This window comes from Uranotaenia lowii, chromosome 3 (genome assembly GCF_029784155.1).
Source record: "Uranotaenia lowii strain MFRU-FL chromosome 3, ASM2978415v1, whole genome shotgun sequence".
NCBI classification, from domain to species: domain Eukaryota; kingdom Metazoa; phylum Arthropoda; class Insecta; order Diptera; family Culicidae; genus Uranotaenia; species Uranotaenia lowii.
This window is the reverse complement of record NC_073693.1, coordinates 224733732-224750796: the sequence shown is the minus strand read 5'-3', so window position 1 is coordinate 224750796 and position 17065 is coordinate 224733732. Positions and strand designations below refer to the sequence as shown.

At 37.4% G+C, this 17065-nt stretch overlaps 1 protein-coding gene and 2 long non-coding RNA genes across 3 annotated transcripts; 2 read left to right on the top strand and 1 right to left on the bottom strand.

The window, feature by feature from the left end:
- Window positions 1-2667: 2667 nt before the first annotated feature.
- LOC129753129 (putative uncharacterized protein DDB_G0268364) lies at window positions 2668-4959 on the bottom strand. The gene is made up of 3 exons (XM_055748927.1): window positions 4951-4959; window positions 4364-4653; window positions 2668-4303 (listed from the first exon to the last, which is right to left on the bottom strand). The coding sequence occupies exons 1-3, from the start codon at window positions 4957-4959 to the stop codon at window positions 2668-2670; spliced, it is 1935 nt and encodes a 644-aa protein (XP_055604902.1).
- Window positions 4960-8726: 3767 nt separating this feature from the next.
- LOC129751161 (uncharacterized) lies at window positions 8727-10377 on the top strand. The gene is made up of 5 exons (XR_008738625.1): window positions 8727-9009; window positions 9237-9333; window positions 9399-9738; window positions 9795-9934; window positions 10063-10377. It is a non-coding gene; the product is annotated as an uncharacterized LOC129751161 (long non-coding RNA).
- A 589-nt stretch (window positions 10378-10966) lies between these two features.
- LOC129751159 (uncharacterized) lies at window positions 10967-11771 on the top strand. Its single transcript, XR_008738623.1, has 3 exons — window positions 10967-11120; window positions 11224-11363; window positions 11448-11771. It is a non-coding gene; the product is annotated as an uncharacterized LOC129751159 (long non-coding RNA).
- The last annotated feature ends 5294 nt before the right edge of the window (window positions 11772-17065 follow it).

Here is a 17065-nt window from a genome sequence, read left to right as displayed (position 1 = left end):
TTCATACGTTCGTTCGAAATTAACTCGGCCCGAGCGAATCTCGGCTACAGTCGGACGGAGTAAGTAGTAGGGGAAAACTGTACAAAACGCACCAGCGGGGTAAAATGGCCCATATCATTCTTTCTCAAATATACACTAACCTATGGCTTCGAATGATGTTTTTCTTCATTTTTATTGTAGTAAACAAGCTTTTTCATCATTCAATAGATAAAAAGATCACAAAATCTACTTTAGTTCTTAGAAACAGAGGAATTAATGGAATCAGCGTGAAACTTGTAATTTTTCATAAGTTACATATAAGGTTTTATGGTAAAACAGCTTGCGCAATCTGATCAAACTACAGCTTATGTGCTTTTTCGGAAGACTATAAATATTTTGTTGTATTTTATTAACTTCCAACAAATTTTATCCAAAATCAAACGTATGAAAATTGGGGCAGAATGCCCACAAGACCACGTGTTTTACGCTCAAATTTTGAATGCTGTTTACTTTTGACAAAACCCGAATATCAAAACAAAATGCCATTCTTTTTATTTGCTGACTCCCAAATGACGATAACATTGTATAATTATAACAAATTTCGTCCTTGTTCGAGTTAAAACGGTGCATCAATATTCGATTCGAAAAAATTATCGGCCGCCATGTTTGCCGCGATATCACTATATCAGTCGAAAAAATCGAATTTCGTTGCCTACTTGAAGGCGTTTTATATATAAGGATATTAAAAAGTGTATTTTGAAAAGCGAAATTTTCGATCAGTTTAGCAATACTAAATGATTTTTAGCCAAAAAATGGTAGTTTACAAAACTACGATGAACATGTAATTAAACATTTGGTGTTTCAATAATTACATTCCGTATAATCATTGTTCTATTTTTTACCACCCTTCATGTTTGGTGCGTTCTGTCCACTAGTTTTGGCGTTCTACCCCGCGGTTTGTTTTCTGGCTGTTTTAGTTTTTTTACAAAATATAGTCAAAATCGAGTTTTTATCACATTTTTCCTTTTCGATAATACGTAGATATCATCCTTGAATCGTTGTCAACTCTCAATTTGGTTCTTAAATGATTGGTATCGCTATAACCCAGTAAACATGAATCGGCAGAGAGGTAACTCAAATCGACAGAGGGATCGTAACGATCTCTTTTGCGATTTTGCATCATCTAATCGGCAGAGAGGAACACACCATACGCGTGCCTTGGGTGAGTGCCACGAAATAATCTAAGACACGCCCTCCAGAGAAACACACGAAAACAACCCGAATCATGTTTGTATGTTTCTCTTCGAGACGCGTGTCTGCCTGCCTGCGAGCGAAGTCGATTGCTACAATTGAAAGCACGCATATAAAAAAATACGGAGATAAATGCGAGCACACCGTACGAGAGTACGATTCAAACTGAGTTCGCATGTACGCATTCGTATTCGTTGCCTCTAGGTATCTCGGCAGGACAAACCGAAGAGAATTCTTGCGTTCCTGGGAGTGTCGCCGAAATTAACCGTTTTATTCTAAGTTCGGTGACTCAACTCTCAATTTTTTACATGCTCTGTCGATTTTTGAGAGGACGCGCTTACTGGGAAATAGCAATTATGCTTAGCTGGTGCGTTTTTTACAGTTTTACCCTACTGTCATGCGAAATTCAACGCATTGAAAACTGTCACGAAGATATTCCCAAAACTGTCACGAAGCTTAAAAAACTTTCATACCCACGAACAAACTCTCGCATGAGGTAAAACAAGGCATCGCTGTACATCGCACGACCGCTCCTTTTAAAACTGTCGGGGAAGAAATTTTACCGATTTACACGCGTTTTCCCTTGACCAAATTTTGACCGTATCACCCTTTAGATTAAATCGGGGACAGACAATATCGGTGCCTGACAAAACCGGCTTTTCACTGGGAAGTAGTATGTATCGTTTTGAAACTTTTTCGAATTTAGAAAAACTCTGTAGTCTTAACAGTTTCCTTTTTGGTCAAAACGATGGACAGAATTTTTGAAATGAAAAAAGTTGTATCCATAGAATTTTTCAGAAAGCTCCATACATTGAAATTTCATTAGCTTTGCGTGAGAACAAAATATTCAAGAAAAATAAAAAAAAAATTCCGAACAAATTTCCGCGTTTATCAATATAAAATTTCAAATCAAAATCCGGATACTTAAATATCATTTTAAAAATCTGCAAAAAGAGTAATTCGATCTCATTTCTCTCAATTAATTTAAAAATTTACTATTTTTTGGAATATTTTTATTATTTTCTTTAAATTTTATCGCTGAATACAGCTTTTAGGTCATATAAAATAGTTGCCTCCATAGTTGCCGAGCGTAACAAGTGAATGCTGTGATACAATGTTTTTATTTTTTTCTAAGATTGAAAATCCAAAAGGATTTTTTTCATTTTTGGGAAACTTTAACAAAACATGATTTAGGTGTCGGACATGAAATAAACCAACTGATAGTTATGGCGGCTGCTAGTTTCTAGTATAGACTAATCGATTAAAACTATGTACTTGTAAGGAATTCCTAATAATTTAAATAAAAAAAAAATCTAACATACATACATGTATAACAAATATTTGGAAACACTACGTACAAAACGCTACTCGCTTTGGGTAGCTAATCACCATTTGTTGAGCTTGAAAACCATTTGTGGTAGACGCTAGAAAGAGTTCCTAAGCACTAGATACGACTCCTTGGGCCGTAGTTGTAAGCGTTGCCGCGCTTCCATTGCTAGGCTTCTTCTTCATTCGATGTACTACTTTGTTGACCTTTTTGAACTGCTCCTCGGTGAAGGGGGCGTCCCGTTTGCTGGAGGAGGACTTAGAGGTTCCACCGTTTCGACCGTTGTTGGCGGCCGCTGACCTAGTGGCGTGTGATCGTCGATGCTGGTGGGCGTGATAGTTATAGAGGGTTTTCGATTTCTGGGTTATCGCCACTACCGATTCGGTGTTGTATTGATGGGGATCGGTTTCCGGTTCAGGGGTAACACTACCGTGGCCGTGCAAATCATTGACTGCTTCTGGGGTAGCTTGCTCAACGAAGGACTTCTCCTGGAAGAATGAGGCCTGAGATGGGTACACTTCTTGGTAGATGTATTTGTGTTGGGCGTTGGAGTTGTCTTGTTCTTCCGGTGCAGACGCCTGTTGGGGTTGAGCTTGTGCAACGATGGCGTATTCGGGATGATCGTAGGAGGCTTCCTGGTGAAGTTGAGCACTAGTATCGTGAGTTTTGTAGATAACTTGGGTATGCTTATGGCTTGGGTAGTTCTCGACCAGTTTTGGCTCTGGTAGATATTCTTCGGGTTCTTGGGTTACAGGTTTATGCGCGGCGTGGTATTGAGCAAAGTTGGGGTATTTGGGGGGTTGTTCGTAGTGTTGTTCCTGGTGAGTGTTCTGCTCTGGAACAGGTGTGACGAAATTGATAACCGGCTTCTGATAAGTGTATTCTGTTTGATGTTGCTCTTCGGTTGCTGATTGAGGAACTTGATGTACGTATTGGTATTCTACGTGATGTTGCTGTTGTTGTTGCTGATGCTGCTGCTGCTGTTGATGAGCAGCTTCGACATTGTGATGGTATGTTTGTGTTTCGTATTGATAGGCTTGTTGCTCGTGTTCCGGGGCTGCCTGGTAAGCAATTTGAGTCGGAGTCAAAACAGGTTTCCTGTAGGTAGGTTGAGTTGGTCGTCTTTTGTAGGAGTTGTAATAATGTCCATGAGTAGGAACGAATGTACTGTGAGTATTTTTGTAGGTCTGGATATAGGACTGTTGTGTGGCATAAGGGTCAGGTTGGCTGTATTTTGTAGGCGGTGCCTGGTGCTGATGTTGTTGTTGTTGTAAATGTTGGTAACGTTGGTGATAGCGTTGTTGTTGCTGTTGAAGTATTGCATGCTGCTGTTTTTGGATTGCATGTTGCTGCTGTTGAAACTCTTGATCTTGAATTTCTTTGTACAGTTGAGCAGCTCGCACTTCCAAGTACTGCTGTAGAAGAGCCTGCAAATGTTGGGCGTACTTCGCTGGTCCCGGAATCTTGAGAACAATCACTGGACTTTCATCTTGTTGGTGCTGTTGCTGATAATACTGTTGCTGGTGTGTTTGCTGGTAATGTCTTGTCGGGTAAATCTGATAAACTTCCTCAATCGGTTTCAGCTCGTAGCTATGGGAAGGTTGGATCTCCACTTCTGTGACCATGTCATCGGCTTCGCTCATCGCCCCTCTCAGAGAGTTACCATGTTGAGTGTACGGGTATATCATGTATTTCGGTTTGGAAAAATGAAACCCAGTCTCGGGTATGTTACTGTAGTGGCCATACCTAAAAAATCAAAATAAATCTATTACTTTTGTTCAAAACTAAAAAAAAAACACACATTACCCCAGTTCACCGTCAATGTTTCGCTTAGGGCTCTTCGAATCTCCTGAGCTGTTGCTTCGCTGCACCTTGATACGAATTTTGTTCCCGTGCTCATTGAACTGTCGGTCCAATTCCTTGATGAAGTCTAGATCGGATGCCGGAAGACCGGAAAATTCCTCAATAATTGATTTGGGGCTTTTCGTTGGTTTCGCGGAAGAAGCCTTCTTGGTGGGTCGCTTATCCGGCTTCTTTTTGATATCCTCGGGAGCTCCTGCTATCCCTAACAGCAGCACGGGTGATAGCAGTGCGATCTGGAAACAAAAAATTAATAATAATATGAAATCAGGATTATCGGGAACAATTTCAGTTGCCTTTTGAATGCCTTCAATGCTTAATGATCTGGAGTTGAAACCTGATAGCTTGAACGGTTAACGGCTAAGTCCTGCGCATGTTTTTTATTTAATCACATACATTGTTACTCTAACTTAAAAAAAAATACATCCACTTAAAAACAGAATTTTACGCGAAGAGACTATCATATAAGGAAATATAATCATTTACGGAACTAACAAATAGTAAATAACGGAAATGAAAATGAATAAACGTACTTTTTTCATCGATATTAATAAATATAAATAAATTAAAACATAGGCACGTTGAAAAATTGCACGAAAATTCGATAAATTTTGCAAGAAAGATTCTTTTATGTTGAACTAAAAAAAATGATCAAAATTCAGCAATTTAACAATATAGCAATTTTGCGTCTTTTTAAGTGGGTTTGTTTGTCCTTAATAGGCTTAGAAGTCTTGCAACTTGTTGAGAAGAAACTCAACTCTAGAACTCATGTTGAGCAAGAATAGTATTGTATGTAAAGGAAAGGGGTGTTTTTTTTACCAAATTCTCAACTGTTGATGGCTGCTGGATCTTCTATCATTACACTCCATATATATCATGCATGTTTTCTTTGCCCACTATTGATCTCTCTGTTGTTTCACTACCACCAGCAATTATAAATATAGAATTGAACACAAATTCTAGCAAATATAGACACAAAACATCTAAATAAATCATCAAGTTCCTCGAAATTCATAGATTTGGCAAGAGCCTTTGAACTGTTTGCTTAACATGGAAATATATTAGAACGCATGTTTTTAATGCCCGCCTAGATTATTCTTTTAACCTTTTCGAATAATAAACATGAACTTGATCCTAATCTAGCTATGGATAATAATAAAGATAAAAATCAGATCAGGATCCAAGAACAAACAATTTCATTGTTTATTGTATGAAAATGATCAGCCTCTCGATCCACTATTTAAACCAAAAAAATTCATAATATTAACACTAAACATACCGACACTTTGTATATACCTATTCGTACCGCGAGCGGTCAAATGACGGCAAACACCGTTTTCGCTAAAACTCCCTTGTTTCTCAACCGATTTCTACCAAATTTGTAGTTTTGAAAAGCTTATAACTGGACTCAAATATGTTTCTCAGACAATTTTCAGCTACAATCAATAACTTTAAAGTTATTTACAATACAAGAAAAATTTTATGAAAAAACATGCTTCAGGGAAAAGGTTGTAAATCAGTTATTAAGTGCTCGAAAAAAATTTCACTTAGTGCCTGAGAAAGCTGAAGTTAGAAGCTATATGTTGCACATATGGAAATTTTTTTTAAAAATTTCCTAAGATCATGGCTACAAAAAAGGTAAAAAAGTTGTGTAAAACCCGTACTTTTCAATCAATCAACCGCCAAAGCTGTTCCTGTTACAGTAGAAAATTTTGAAAAAGTGAATTGAAAAGTAGACGTGATTTGTCACATTTTGGCATCTTTAGATTTTTAAAATACTAAATACATAATTTTTGACGGCTTTTCAAAGGTAGTTGTTTTGCGAACTTTTTATGAATCTGGATTTTCTGAGACAATCCCTACACCCAAATTCAGCTTTGCACTGAATTTTGAGTACGTTAACGTATAGTTTAGGCAATGAAACTATATGCAAAAGAAAGCAAATTTCATGCCGGTTCTAGTGATGTAACTGCATTGGCGGTGCAATGCTTTACAAAAATATAATAAATATATTTCTGAAAGTAAAACTAGAAAATTTGAGCTAATGCTTGTTTGTTTTTTCGTTTCTTTTCATCCGTCTTCGTGTGCAAAATAGCTTTGAGATATTACCACTGATAAACTGATGTAATTCCCTAAGCAAACGGAAGAATATTTTATCGCCCAGAAATTTTGGGCGACATCTAGCTCATCATTCCCGAACCATAGGCTCCTGTGTGAGCATTTCCTATTCTACTAGCGCCATCACTATCAACGGTATAATCACTAACTATTGAAATGATGGTTGATGAAAAGAGAGCCCAGAGTTACATCAGCTTATCAGTGATATTACCACCCACTGCGCCCGTCTGCCAAGCAAGAATTTTTGCTGACTTCTCAAAATTCAGAAACTAGTTCACTGTTTTATTCATCATATTTTTGCCAAGCATTGCACCGCCAATGCAGTTACACCACTAGAACCGGTATGAAATAAGCTTTCTTTTGCATATAGTTTTATTGCCTAAACTATACGTTAAGGGGGGGGGTAGGGTCTAATGGGTATAAAAAAACACCATTTTCACGATTTTTTTCTAGAGCTATCGTTCAAACAAATGTATTCAAATTTTTTGCATTATACAAAGCATAGTTAAAAGAACATTTAGTACTTTTTTCGTAGAAAAATATTGAAAAATGAGCCGGTGCCGGAGCACTTTCGAGGATGCCTTTTAGAAAACAGGATTTGCGGTGGACACTGTATCTCAGCACAGAATCATCTGAAGTCAAAAAATCAGAGCAAAATATTTTTAATAGATGTTTTTCTGGACCCCAACGTTTTTATTTAACTTAAAAATATTTTTATGAAATTTTTGTGGCTGTTTGAAGTAAAAACTACGATTTTTCACTTAAAAATCCGCCATTTTTCACCTGTAAAATCTTCCCAAAGTAAAAAAATCAAAAAAGAAAAACGTTGGGGTCTGGTATTTTATATGTAGAAAATATGTTCCAAATTTGAAAAGAATCGGATAAGTAGTTTTCAAATGACGATGTCCACGGACTTTAAAAATGTGCTTTCGAGAAAAACGCGTTTGAAGTTTCTGCTCTTGCTTTCTTGCAGTATTAGATAGGAGGAGATAAAGGCCTATAACTTCTACAGTTTTGCTTCAATTGACTTGAAAATTTGACACAACATTCTTGAAATGATTTACAATAAGAAAATAAAAAAATAAAAAAATCGATTTTTTGAAAGTGTTAGACCCTACCCCCCCCCCCCCCCCCTTAACGTACTTAAAATCCAGTGCAAAGCTGAGCTTAGGTGTAGGAATTGTCTAAGAAAATCCAAATTGATAAAAAGTTCGAAAAACAGCTACCTTTGAAAAGTCGTCATAAATTATGTATTTCGTCTTTCAAAAATCTAAAGATGCCAAAATGTGACAAATTACGTCTACTTTTCAATTCCCTTTTTCAAAATTTTCTACTGTAACAGGAACAGCTTTGGCGGTTGATTGATTGAAAAGTACGGGTTTTACACAACTTTTTTACATTTTTTGTGGCCATGATCTTAGAAAATTAAAAAAAAAAAATTCCGTATGTGCAACATATAGCTTCTAACTTCAGCTTTCTCAGGCACTAAGCGAAATTTTTTTCGAGCACTTAATAACTGATTTACAACCCTTTTTCTGATGCATGTTTTTTCATTAAATTTGTCTTGTACTGTAAATAACTTTAAAGTTATTGATTGTAGCTGAAAGTTGTCTGAGAAACATATTTGAGTCCAGTTATAAGCTTTTCAAAACTATAAATTTGGTAAAAATCGGTTAAGAAACAAGGGAGTTTTAGCGAAAACGGTGTTTGCCGTCATTTGACCGCTCGCGGTATGAATAGGTATACCACATGCGTTATTCGAAAACCGTAACACTTAAAAAAAATTTAAAAACGCAAAAATACTTGCATTTCAAAAACAAAAATAGTCCTGTCGTTAAATTTGCAAAAAAAAACAATTATATAAGGCGTAAACATCGTTTAAAGTTCATTTGACCGCCTACGTTTAGTGTTAAAAAGCTTGTTAATCCCATAGCTTTTGGAAGACATTCAATAAATCTTTTGGTTGATTTGGTAGGATCGGGCTCGAAATTCGAGATCCATTATGAGGATCAACAAAATTATCCAGATAAGAACTACACACCAAAAAATTTAGAAAATTATACGAGCCAGAAACGCTTGAACACCTAATTTTATTGGATCTAAATTAGAAAGCGTCTGATTTTACATCGCTTTACACCTAAATTTCATGCCCGTAGAAATAAATTAGGTCGACCTACACGCTCATTTTTATTTAACCAATTTTGTTTAAAAAATAACCATATTTTGATTTGTGCCTTAAAACTGTCAATATGGTTACTTTTTAACGATTTTTACAGTGGAATTTTAACCACCAATGAAGTTCTCATGCAAAAAAACAAATGTGGTTAAAAACATAACATCAAAATAAATTGTTATTCAGACGCCATTTTAACTGCAAGCGTCTTTATGAGGGAAGAAAAAAAATTAATTCATATTCATCGGTAAATGGAAAATAAACGACGACCTGACCCGGATAACCTGGCCTTGATGATAAGGTTAAGTTGATTCTCTATTTATTCAATTCTGAAATCATGAAAACACAATAGCGGAAGGTACATAAGCTCCGGGAGGAACTTCCTGGCTTGCTGTCGAAATCCCAGTTTTATTTGTCGGGAATTACAATGTCCATCAAACCCTTAAAAGATTATAAGGCTTCCGATAATAAACCGGAATATCTTCCTGCTTTGATAACTGAATTTTAAATGGGATATTTTTTCAATAGGTTTCCATCCAGCTTTACGGGCGGTCGAAGTTTTAGTGCCGGGGAAAGTATAGAACCCGTGCAGATGGACAGTAATCGTGACGATGGGCATTGCTGGGTGAGTGCAATCAATTTGTTTTCAAATGAAATTAATACAAATTAAAAAATTATATTCTTTTACAGCTGTCCCAGGGAAGCTCTGACTGCCTACCGAAAAAGAACGAAGTGCTTATTAAAAATGAATCCTCTCACTGTCCGGGTCCTGATTTCAAACCGAGCTCGAGATGGAAGCGGCTGCTACCCTTTGAAAGCTTGTCAGATTATTATTATTGCATCCTTTTTTCGGATCTGCTTATCCGGCTTCTATTGAAACGCCAAAAATAACAACAAGCTAGGAACAAATTTCGATTAATTTAACGCACTACTCCAACAGACAAAAAAGAGCGACTGAAATTAACCCATGATTCCCTTAATCAGTAAGAAGGTTCTGCTGCAAATGCAACAACACTTTCAGCCAGCGCAGGTGAGTTTTCGTTTGACGAGGGGAATCTACTAATATACCGGATAATTTTATTTTAGTTTCTCGTAAAAGCATCCTGTCAGCGAGCAGCAGACTAGTGAAGTACTAGCAATCACTTACCCAGGATGTGCAGGCTGCACAATATGCGGTGGTGGCCATCTTCCATGGCAGTTGCTTCATGCTGCCCCCGATATGCCAGGTCAGTTTTCTAAAAAATTCCATCCACGATCTATCAGCACACGTTTATATGCACAGCATTTATATGCACAGAATTTTTATGCACAGAATTTATATGCACATTTTTTTTTCTCAATATAAAAATTTCAGATAAGAAGGAAGACGACATGGACGACGAAGAGCCACCAAAACCGATGGCCAAATGTTAACCGATCGACGGTCGGGTAACGAAGCAATGCGTGGACCAGTCTTACCCGAAGAAATTATTCGAACGAACTGTTTCCAAACCTCCCATTCGCTGTTCCCGTCAAGAACGAGAAATTCTACCCAGAGGCTGGTCAGTAAACTGCTGGCGATACTCTTTTAATTATCGTTCGGACAAATCAGACTGCAAACAGATTATTGAATGGTTGGTTGTCCTCAAGGAAGGTCATCTTATCTTAGCAAAACACAACCTAACGATGTGCAGCAGTGCATTGCGTCGATTTGTGGAAGTATGAGTACGAGATTTCTGCGGTTCCGACAATAAATGAAAGTCGTTTCAGCTGATTATTAGAAGATTTTAAAATTGTGAAAGGTTTTCATCGCAGCTCAATAAACTATTACAGCAAATTTGTTATCTTAATGTATTCGAAATCATTTGAAAATATATCCTTTTTATGTTTACGATTCAAAACGCATCTTCTTTGAAAAAATAACCACTTTCTTACTTATACGCTGAAATCGACTGCGGTTAAAAAATAACCATATTTCCACTTCTCAAGAGAAGTCAAAAAATGACTTCTATGGAAGAAGTCAAAAAATGACTTAACGCGGAAAGGTGTGAAAATGGTTACTTTTTAACGATAATTGGTTAAAGATTTTCGAGCGTGTAGTGAAAACTAGATCTAGGATCCCAAATTTACACGCTCATTTTTATTTATACATTTTCGGTTGAAAAATAACCATTTTATGGCTTTGGCCCGAAAACTGCCAATATGGTTATTTTTTAAGAATATTTCCTTCTCAAATTTTAACCATTTTTGTAGTTCTTGAGCATTAACCACAAAATGTTTAATAATTTGGTTTTGCTATCGTAGCCATCTTGAAAATTGCCAATTTGCAGACGAACGCGTTTTCAAAACTCTATCATTCCGCGTAACTAGATCGAGTTCGAGATTAAATCGGTTCTTTTCGGAACATATCGAATCTATTGGTGGTTATCAAAGGTAAATATTCTAATATAAATATTCATCTAAATTCATCTTTTAATATAAATAAGTCATCTAAAAATTGCAACCTCCCCATAAAAAAAATAAAATTAAATTTCAGGATACCGATGAGATATGACCCCGCATGAAGTTTCAATAGAAACACCTAAATTATAATCAACCGTAGCCGCTTGCTAGCTGATTCTCGCACTATCAGGTGTATTGTAATATCCTAGAAGGAGAACCCAGATCACACTTCCGGTAAGTTTAAACATTCCTCAGAATACTTTTGAATCCTTCCAAGGATGGAAAGGTTGGTTACTTAATAAAGTATTTTTGTTTTAGGTATTGGTGCGAAAATGCAAGATACTCTTCCGACTGCAATTTCACCATCCGGAAGAAGCTGGAACAGACTGTACTTCTTTAAAAATATCACCCGCCAGTCAAAAATAAATACATCACCCTCCGGTGAACGGACAGCACTGAAGACAATGATATTTTTAACACTTTCTTCATCTACAAAATGTCATCAAGGCGTATCTGCCACTTCCGGCGTTGTCCGGCTCCGGCGTTGTTTTTTTTTTCATTTTAATTTGGTAGTAATGGGAGGAGAGGGGCTTTTGATGCTATGGTGTATTTGTTTAAATAAATAAAAATACTCAATAAAAACGGAGATTTTAATGAAAATTTTACTAAAAACTCTCCCAAATCTGCAAATTACACAACAGCTCTTTAAAACGGTTAAAGAATAACCTTTTTTCAACTTCTCCGCTAGAATCTCATTCGGTTGAAAAATAACCATATTCGAACTTCTCCCCTAGAAGTCATTTTATGACTTCTCATGGAGAACTCATAAAATGACATTTCCCGGGAAAAGGTCAAAAATGGTTATTTTTGAAACATAAATGGTTCAATAATTTCTAGCGTGTATGTCGTGCATGATGTAAAATTAATTTCTTAAAACTCAATACCAGTGTAAAAGAAATAAGTGTGTGAGATTGATTTGTTTGTTTTGATTGCGGTGTTTTCAAACGGGAAAAATTGCGACTTCGTTGTAGTTTTTTTGAGCATCAACATCGATGGAAACGGACGGTACCGATTGCGTTGACCACCATCGAGGGTGTTGGCTACGTCGAAGAAGACCGATGTCGATCCGTTAAAGCCGACTGGCGAGTGCTTCGATGAGGAGGATCATCATCATCATCTCCAACCCACTCCCCAGTACAAAATTCAAAATTGGTTCCTGAACAGACAGAATGGCATCATCATCGGTGGCAAGTATTTGCAGCTGACCTTTTCGGTGGACTCCAAGCTGCGTGAAGATTTAGAGCGGCTAAAGCAGATCCGATCCGAGCGTGCTCTCCGTCACTACTGGGACATGCGAGTGTGCAGGCTATCGGCTGTCTCGGTTGAACCATCGGTGCGTCTAAGGAGGCAGAATCAAAGACAACAACCATGGACCGCAAGCAGCCGAACAGTGGATTGTTTATTCCGAGGATTAACCAGCAGAGATAAGTTTAACAACACTTTTATAACATCAATTTCATATTTCTTACGTAAACATTTTTATACAATTTAGGAACTCGTAGACAAAGCTTGTTTGACCAGCTGACAGTTTAACTAGCGCGTTCTTGCTAGAAACAAATTTAAACGCCTTTGCGTGTGCGCACGATGTTTTGCGTTAAAACTAAATTTGATTTCATCATCCACATTGTCCACACAAATACGTTGTCTACATGAAGGCGTTTAAAATTTCACAAATTGAATATCTTAATACTGCCATAACAGAGGCCTTTTAGGATTAAAGGGGCGCAAGTGCCAAAACGATCAATTTTAACAGATTTCAATCAGTTTAGTGCAAATTTCAGAAAAACTTTTTCCCATATTCTTTCGATTGAGTTAAAATTATTAATATCCTAAAAATGTATGGAAAATCGACCACTCCGGCAACTTTGAAGCACGTTTTCTAGAAATTAGTATTTGACCACCGTCACATCTCTGATGCTAAGCGCCTTAATTGTGTATTTGCTTCTTTATTTGTGTGATAATGTTAGTCAAACAATACATGCATACATGTTTGTGATATACACTATTCCATTTCTATAAGAAATTAAAACTCAATTTTTCATGACTTTAGAGATAGGATGATAAGAATCACATTGATCAAGGATAAGGTCACATTTGCCATTAGCCAAAAGAAGCCATAAAATGTATATCGGTATCGAATTTTGATTACGACGAATGCGCCAACATCGCTGTCTTGAGAAAAAAGCGTTCAAAGTTGACAGTTCCATATCCCCCAGCAAAAATATTATTTTGTTGCTTTTATTTCTCGAAAATTAATATTCTTCAAATAACTTCGTACATTCAAAATGTAGGTCTGGGGCTTGTGATATAGCTCAGTTGGCAAGTCTGTTGTCTCCTGAGCCAATGTCCGTGAGTTCGAGCCCAAGAGTAAACCTCGAACACAATTGTACCGGATAAGTTTTTCAATAACGATCCGCCAACTGCATCGTTTATAAAGTCGCGAATGCCATAAAGATGGTAAAGGCGTTAAAAATCATAAATTTGTTCGAAAGAATGTGAAATATACAGAAATACCTATTAGATAATGCCGGTAATAAAACCGATAATCAATGAACTAAGCAAATACGGAACGAAGCGAACATGAGTGAAGCATATAGAGTAGTCGTTCGTTAATTAGATACGGATGTATTAAGAGCTCATGCCATATCTCGGCGCTTTCTGTATGTTAACTTAAAATATTAAGCTTATTGAGCACTTTCATATGTCCATACGTTTTTGTTAACTTTTCACGGTTTCACTTGACTCAGCTGTATTATCGTTATGTTTTCTTTCTCTTAATAAAGTTTACTTAATTAACCTGAATAAGATTATAAAAATGACATATTTCATCAAAATTATATTTCTCTAAAAACATTCTGTAATAGAACCTTACCACCCTCACCACCCCGCCCCCTCCCCAACGAACCCACTTTCGTACCATGACTGATTAGCGAGTGACGATATATAGAAAGTTGCATTGCTTTGGTAGAATATGAAAATAAACAAAAAATTTGGCCTACGAAAATGTATGTCTCAGAAATCTTATTTCATCCGAAAATTACTCGCATATTGACATAAATTTACACCCAAAAATTAATAGTGAGCATATTAGAATGTACAATGCAATATTATATCATCAATGATCTAAATTTATGTCAAAAACGATGCTACGCTTTTGTGCGTCCTACTTGACGTAAATTTACATCATTGATGATGTAATTTTATGTCGAATGTGCTATTCAATTATAGCCGGAAATTTTATGTCTTCAAGCGTTTCTGTATTTTCCAGTGTAATTTTATGTCAAAAGTGATGCTTCTTTTTTGTGCATCCTTTTTGACATAAATTTACACCAAAAAATTAATAGTGTGTAGGGTCTAGAATAAGGATCTGGGATAAGGTTGCAACATTTGATTCGATATGACAATCCAGAGTCTGAGCTGGACCATGATAAGAAGTCAGGATCAAAATGCGGAATCACGATCCAGGATCAGTATCATGATCCAAGATCAGAGTCCAGGATCAGCCTTCGAGATCAGTGTCCGATATAATTAGGCGGGAACAGATTTCAAGATCCAGGATTCAAGGTCAAGCGTTCAGAACTCGAAATCAGGACTCGGGATCCAAGAACATAGTGTAAGATCAGAATGCGCGATCCGCGTTAAAAGTCCACCATCAGAATTCAGGATAAGCGTTAGAGACATTAGGGATAGGTTCAGGAAAAAGATAACGAACAGATATCCAAGATAAGGAATTGGGCCCAGAAGGATAAGCTTCAAGGTCAACGATCAGGGTTCAGAATCACGATCTGGGATCATGATCAGGATCCCTTATCCAGTATCAGGAATCAGAATTTGGAAATATGAACTAGGATCAGGATCTGGTCTGAAATCAAGATCAAGGTTCAGTATTATCGGTATGAAAAAAAGATTGGCACAGGGAGCACAGATTTCGAAGGCTACGAACAAAATTGTTTTGATTTGGCCTCCGACGGATTAGCACAGGGAGCAGAGATTTTAAAGGCTGCTGCAACGAACAAAATTGTTGCTCATTCGGTCACTGGAAAACGACGGAATGTTTTTGAAATCGCAGATGTTTAAGGCAGCTGTTGCTGATTGTTTGTTTTGGTTTGGTTTTCCGGTGTGAAAAGACGGAAATGGCTAAAGGAACGCAGATTTCGAAGGCTGCTGCTGCTGATTGTTTGTTATGATGTGGCTTTCCGGTGGATAAAGACGGAATGGCTTTAGAAGCGCAGATCTTCAGGATTGTTGCGACTGATTGTTTGCTATGATTTGGCCATCAGGTGGAAAAAGACGGAATTGGGTTAGAAAAAGCATATGTTTAAGGCTGCTTTTGCTGATTGTTTGCTTTGATTTGGCCTTCCGGTGGATAAAGATGGAATGGCTTTGGAAGCGCAGATTTTTAAGGCTGCTTTTGCTGATTGTCTGTTTCGATTTGGCCTTCCGGTGAAAAAAGACGGAATTGGATTAGAAAGTGCAGATTTTAAAGGCTACTTTTGCTAATTGTTTGCTTTGATTTGGCCTTCCGGTGGAAAAAGATGGAATTGGCTTTGGAAAGGCAGATTTTTAAGGCTGCTTTTGCTGATTGTTTGTTTCGATTTGGCCTTTCGATGAAAAAAGACGGAATGGATTTGGAAGCGCAGATTTTCAGGCAAACTAAACTTTTAAAGTTTAACTAAATTATGATTCCGACAGCGTAACCATATGCTTAGTCTTGCACACGAAGGACATCCTGGGCAATCGAGTATGAAAATCGAGTATGAAAAATTGTTTTGATTTGGGCTCCGGTAGGAAGACGGATTGCCACAGGGAGCAGAGATTTTAAAGGCTGCTGCTACGAACAAAATTGTTGCTGATTCGGTCACTGGAAAAGAAGGAATGTCTTTGAAAGCGCAGATGTTTAAGGCAGCTGCTGCTGATTGTTTGTTTTGGTTTGGTTTTCCGGTGTGAAAAGACGGAAATGGCTAAAGGAGCGCAGATTTCGAAGGCTGCTGTTGCTGATTGTTTGCTTTTATTTGGCTTTCCGGTGGATAAAGACGGAATGGCTTTAGAAGCGCAGATCTTTAGGATTATTGCGAAGATTGTTTGCTATGATTTGGCCATCAGGTGGAAAAAGACGGAATTGCGTTAGAAAGTGCAGATTTTTAAGGCTGCTTTTGCTGATTGTCTGCATCGATTTGGTCTTCCGGTGAAAAAAAGACGGAATGGACGGATTTGGAAGTGCAGATTTTCAGGCAAACTAAACTTTTAAAGTTTAACTAAGTTGTGATTCCTACAGCATTGCGTAATCGTATGCTTAGCCTTGCACACGAAGGATGTCGTGTTATCCAAATTCCTGGTCTTCCGGAACCAATGCATCGTCGGCTTTTACCTAGCAAACCATGGGTAGATATAGCTCTCGATTATCTAGGGCCAATGTTTACAGATGGATATACCTAGTTGTTGTTGATGATTACAGCCTTCATGTTGAAATCGCAATCAGGATCCGGGATCAGAAATGATCTCAATCCAAAACTGGCATCCAATATAAGGATCAAAATCCAGGATCCAGAATCAGTATTCGAGAACATAATCTAGGATTGTTATCACGATTGGGGTCAGAATCAGTAAATGAATCGTGATCAGAGTCAGGTTCCACACCCACAGATCAGATTCTTCTCCATTCATGACATCCTTGAGATATTGAAATATTGGCACAAGTAGCTGTGCCGAATTAGCATTAACAAGCATTGTGACCGTGGCGTGGCATTGTCTTTCCAGTGCAATCGCTTTGCTTATGTATGAAGGGAACCAAAGAAAATATTTGCTCGTTTCTACATTTTCCATCACAAGACAAAGTAGAATATAAACAATCAACGGCCAAATGTCAGGCAACCAGC

Excerpts from the sequence above, each read along its gene's own strand:
- LOC129753129 (XM_055748927.1), bottom strand. Across the intron at positions 4,304-4,363 it reads AACATTGACGGTGAACTGGG|GTATGGCCACTACAGTAACA; the intron begins GTAATGTGTGTT and ends TTGATTTTTTAG.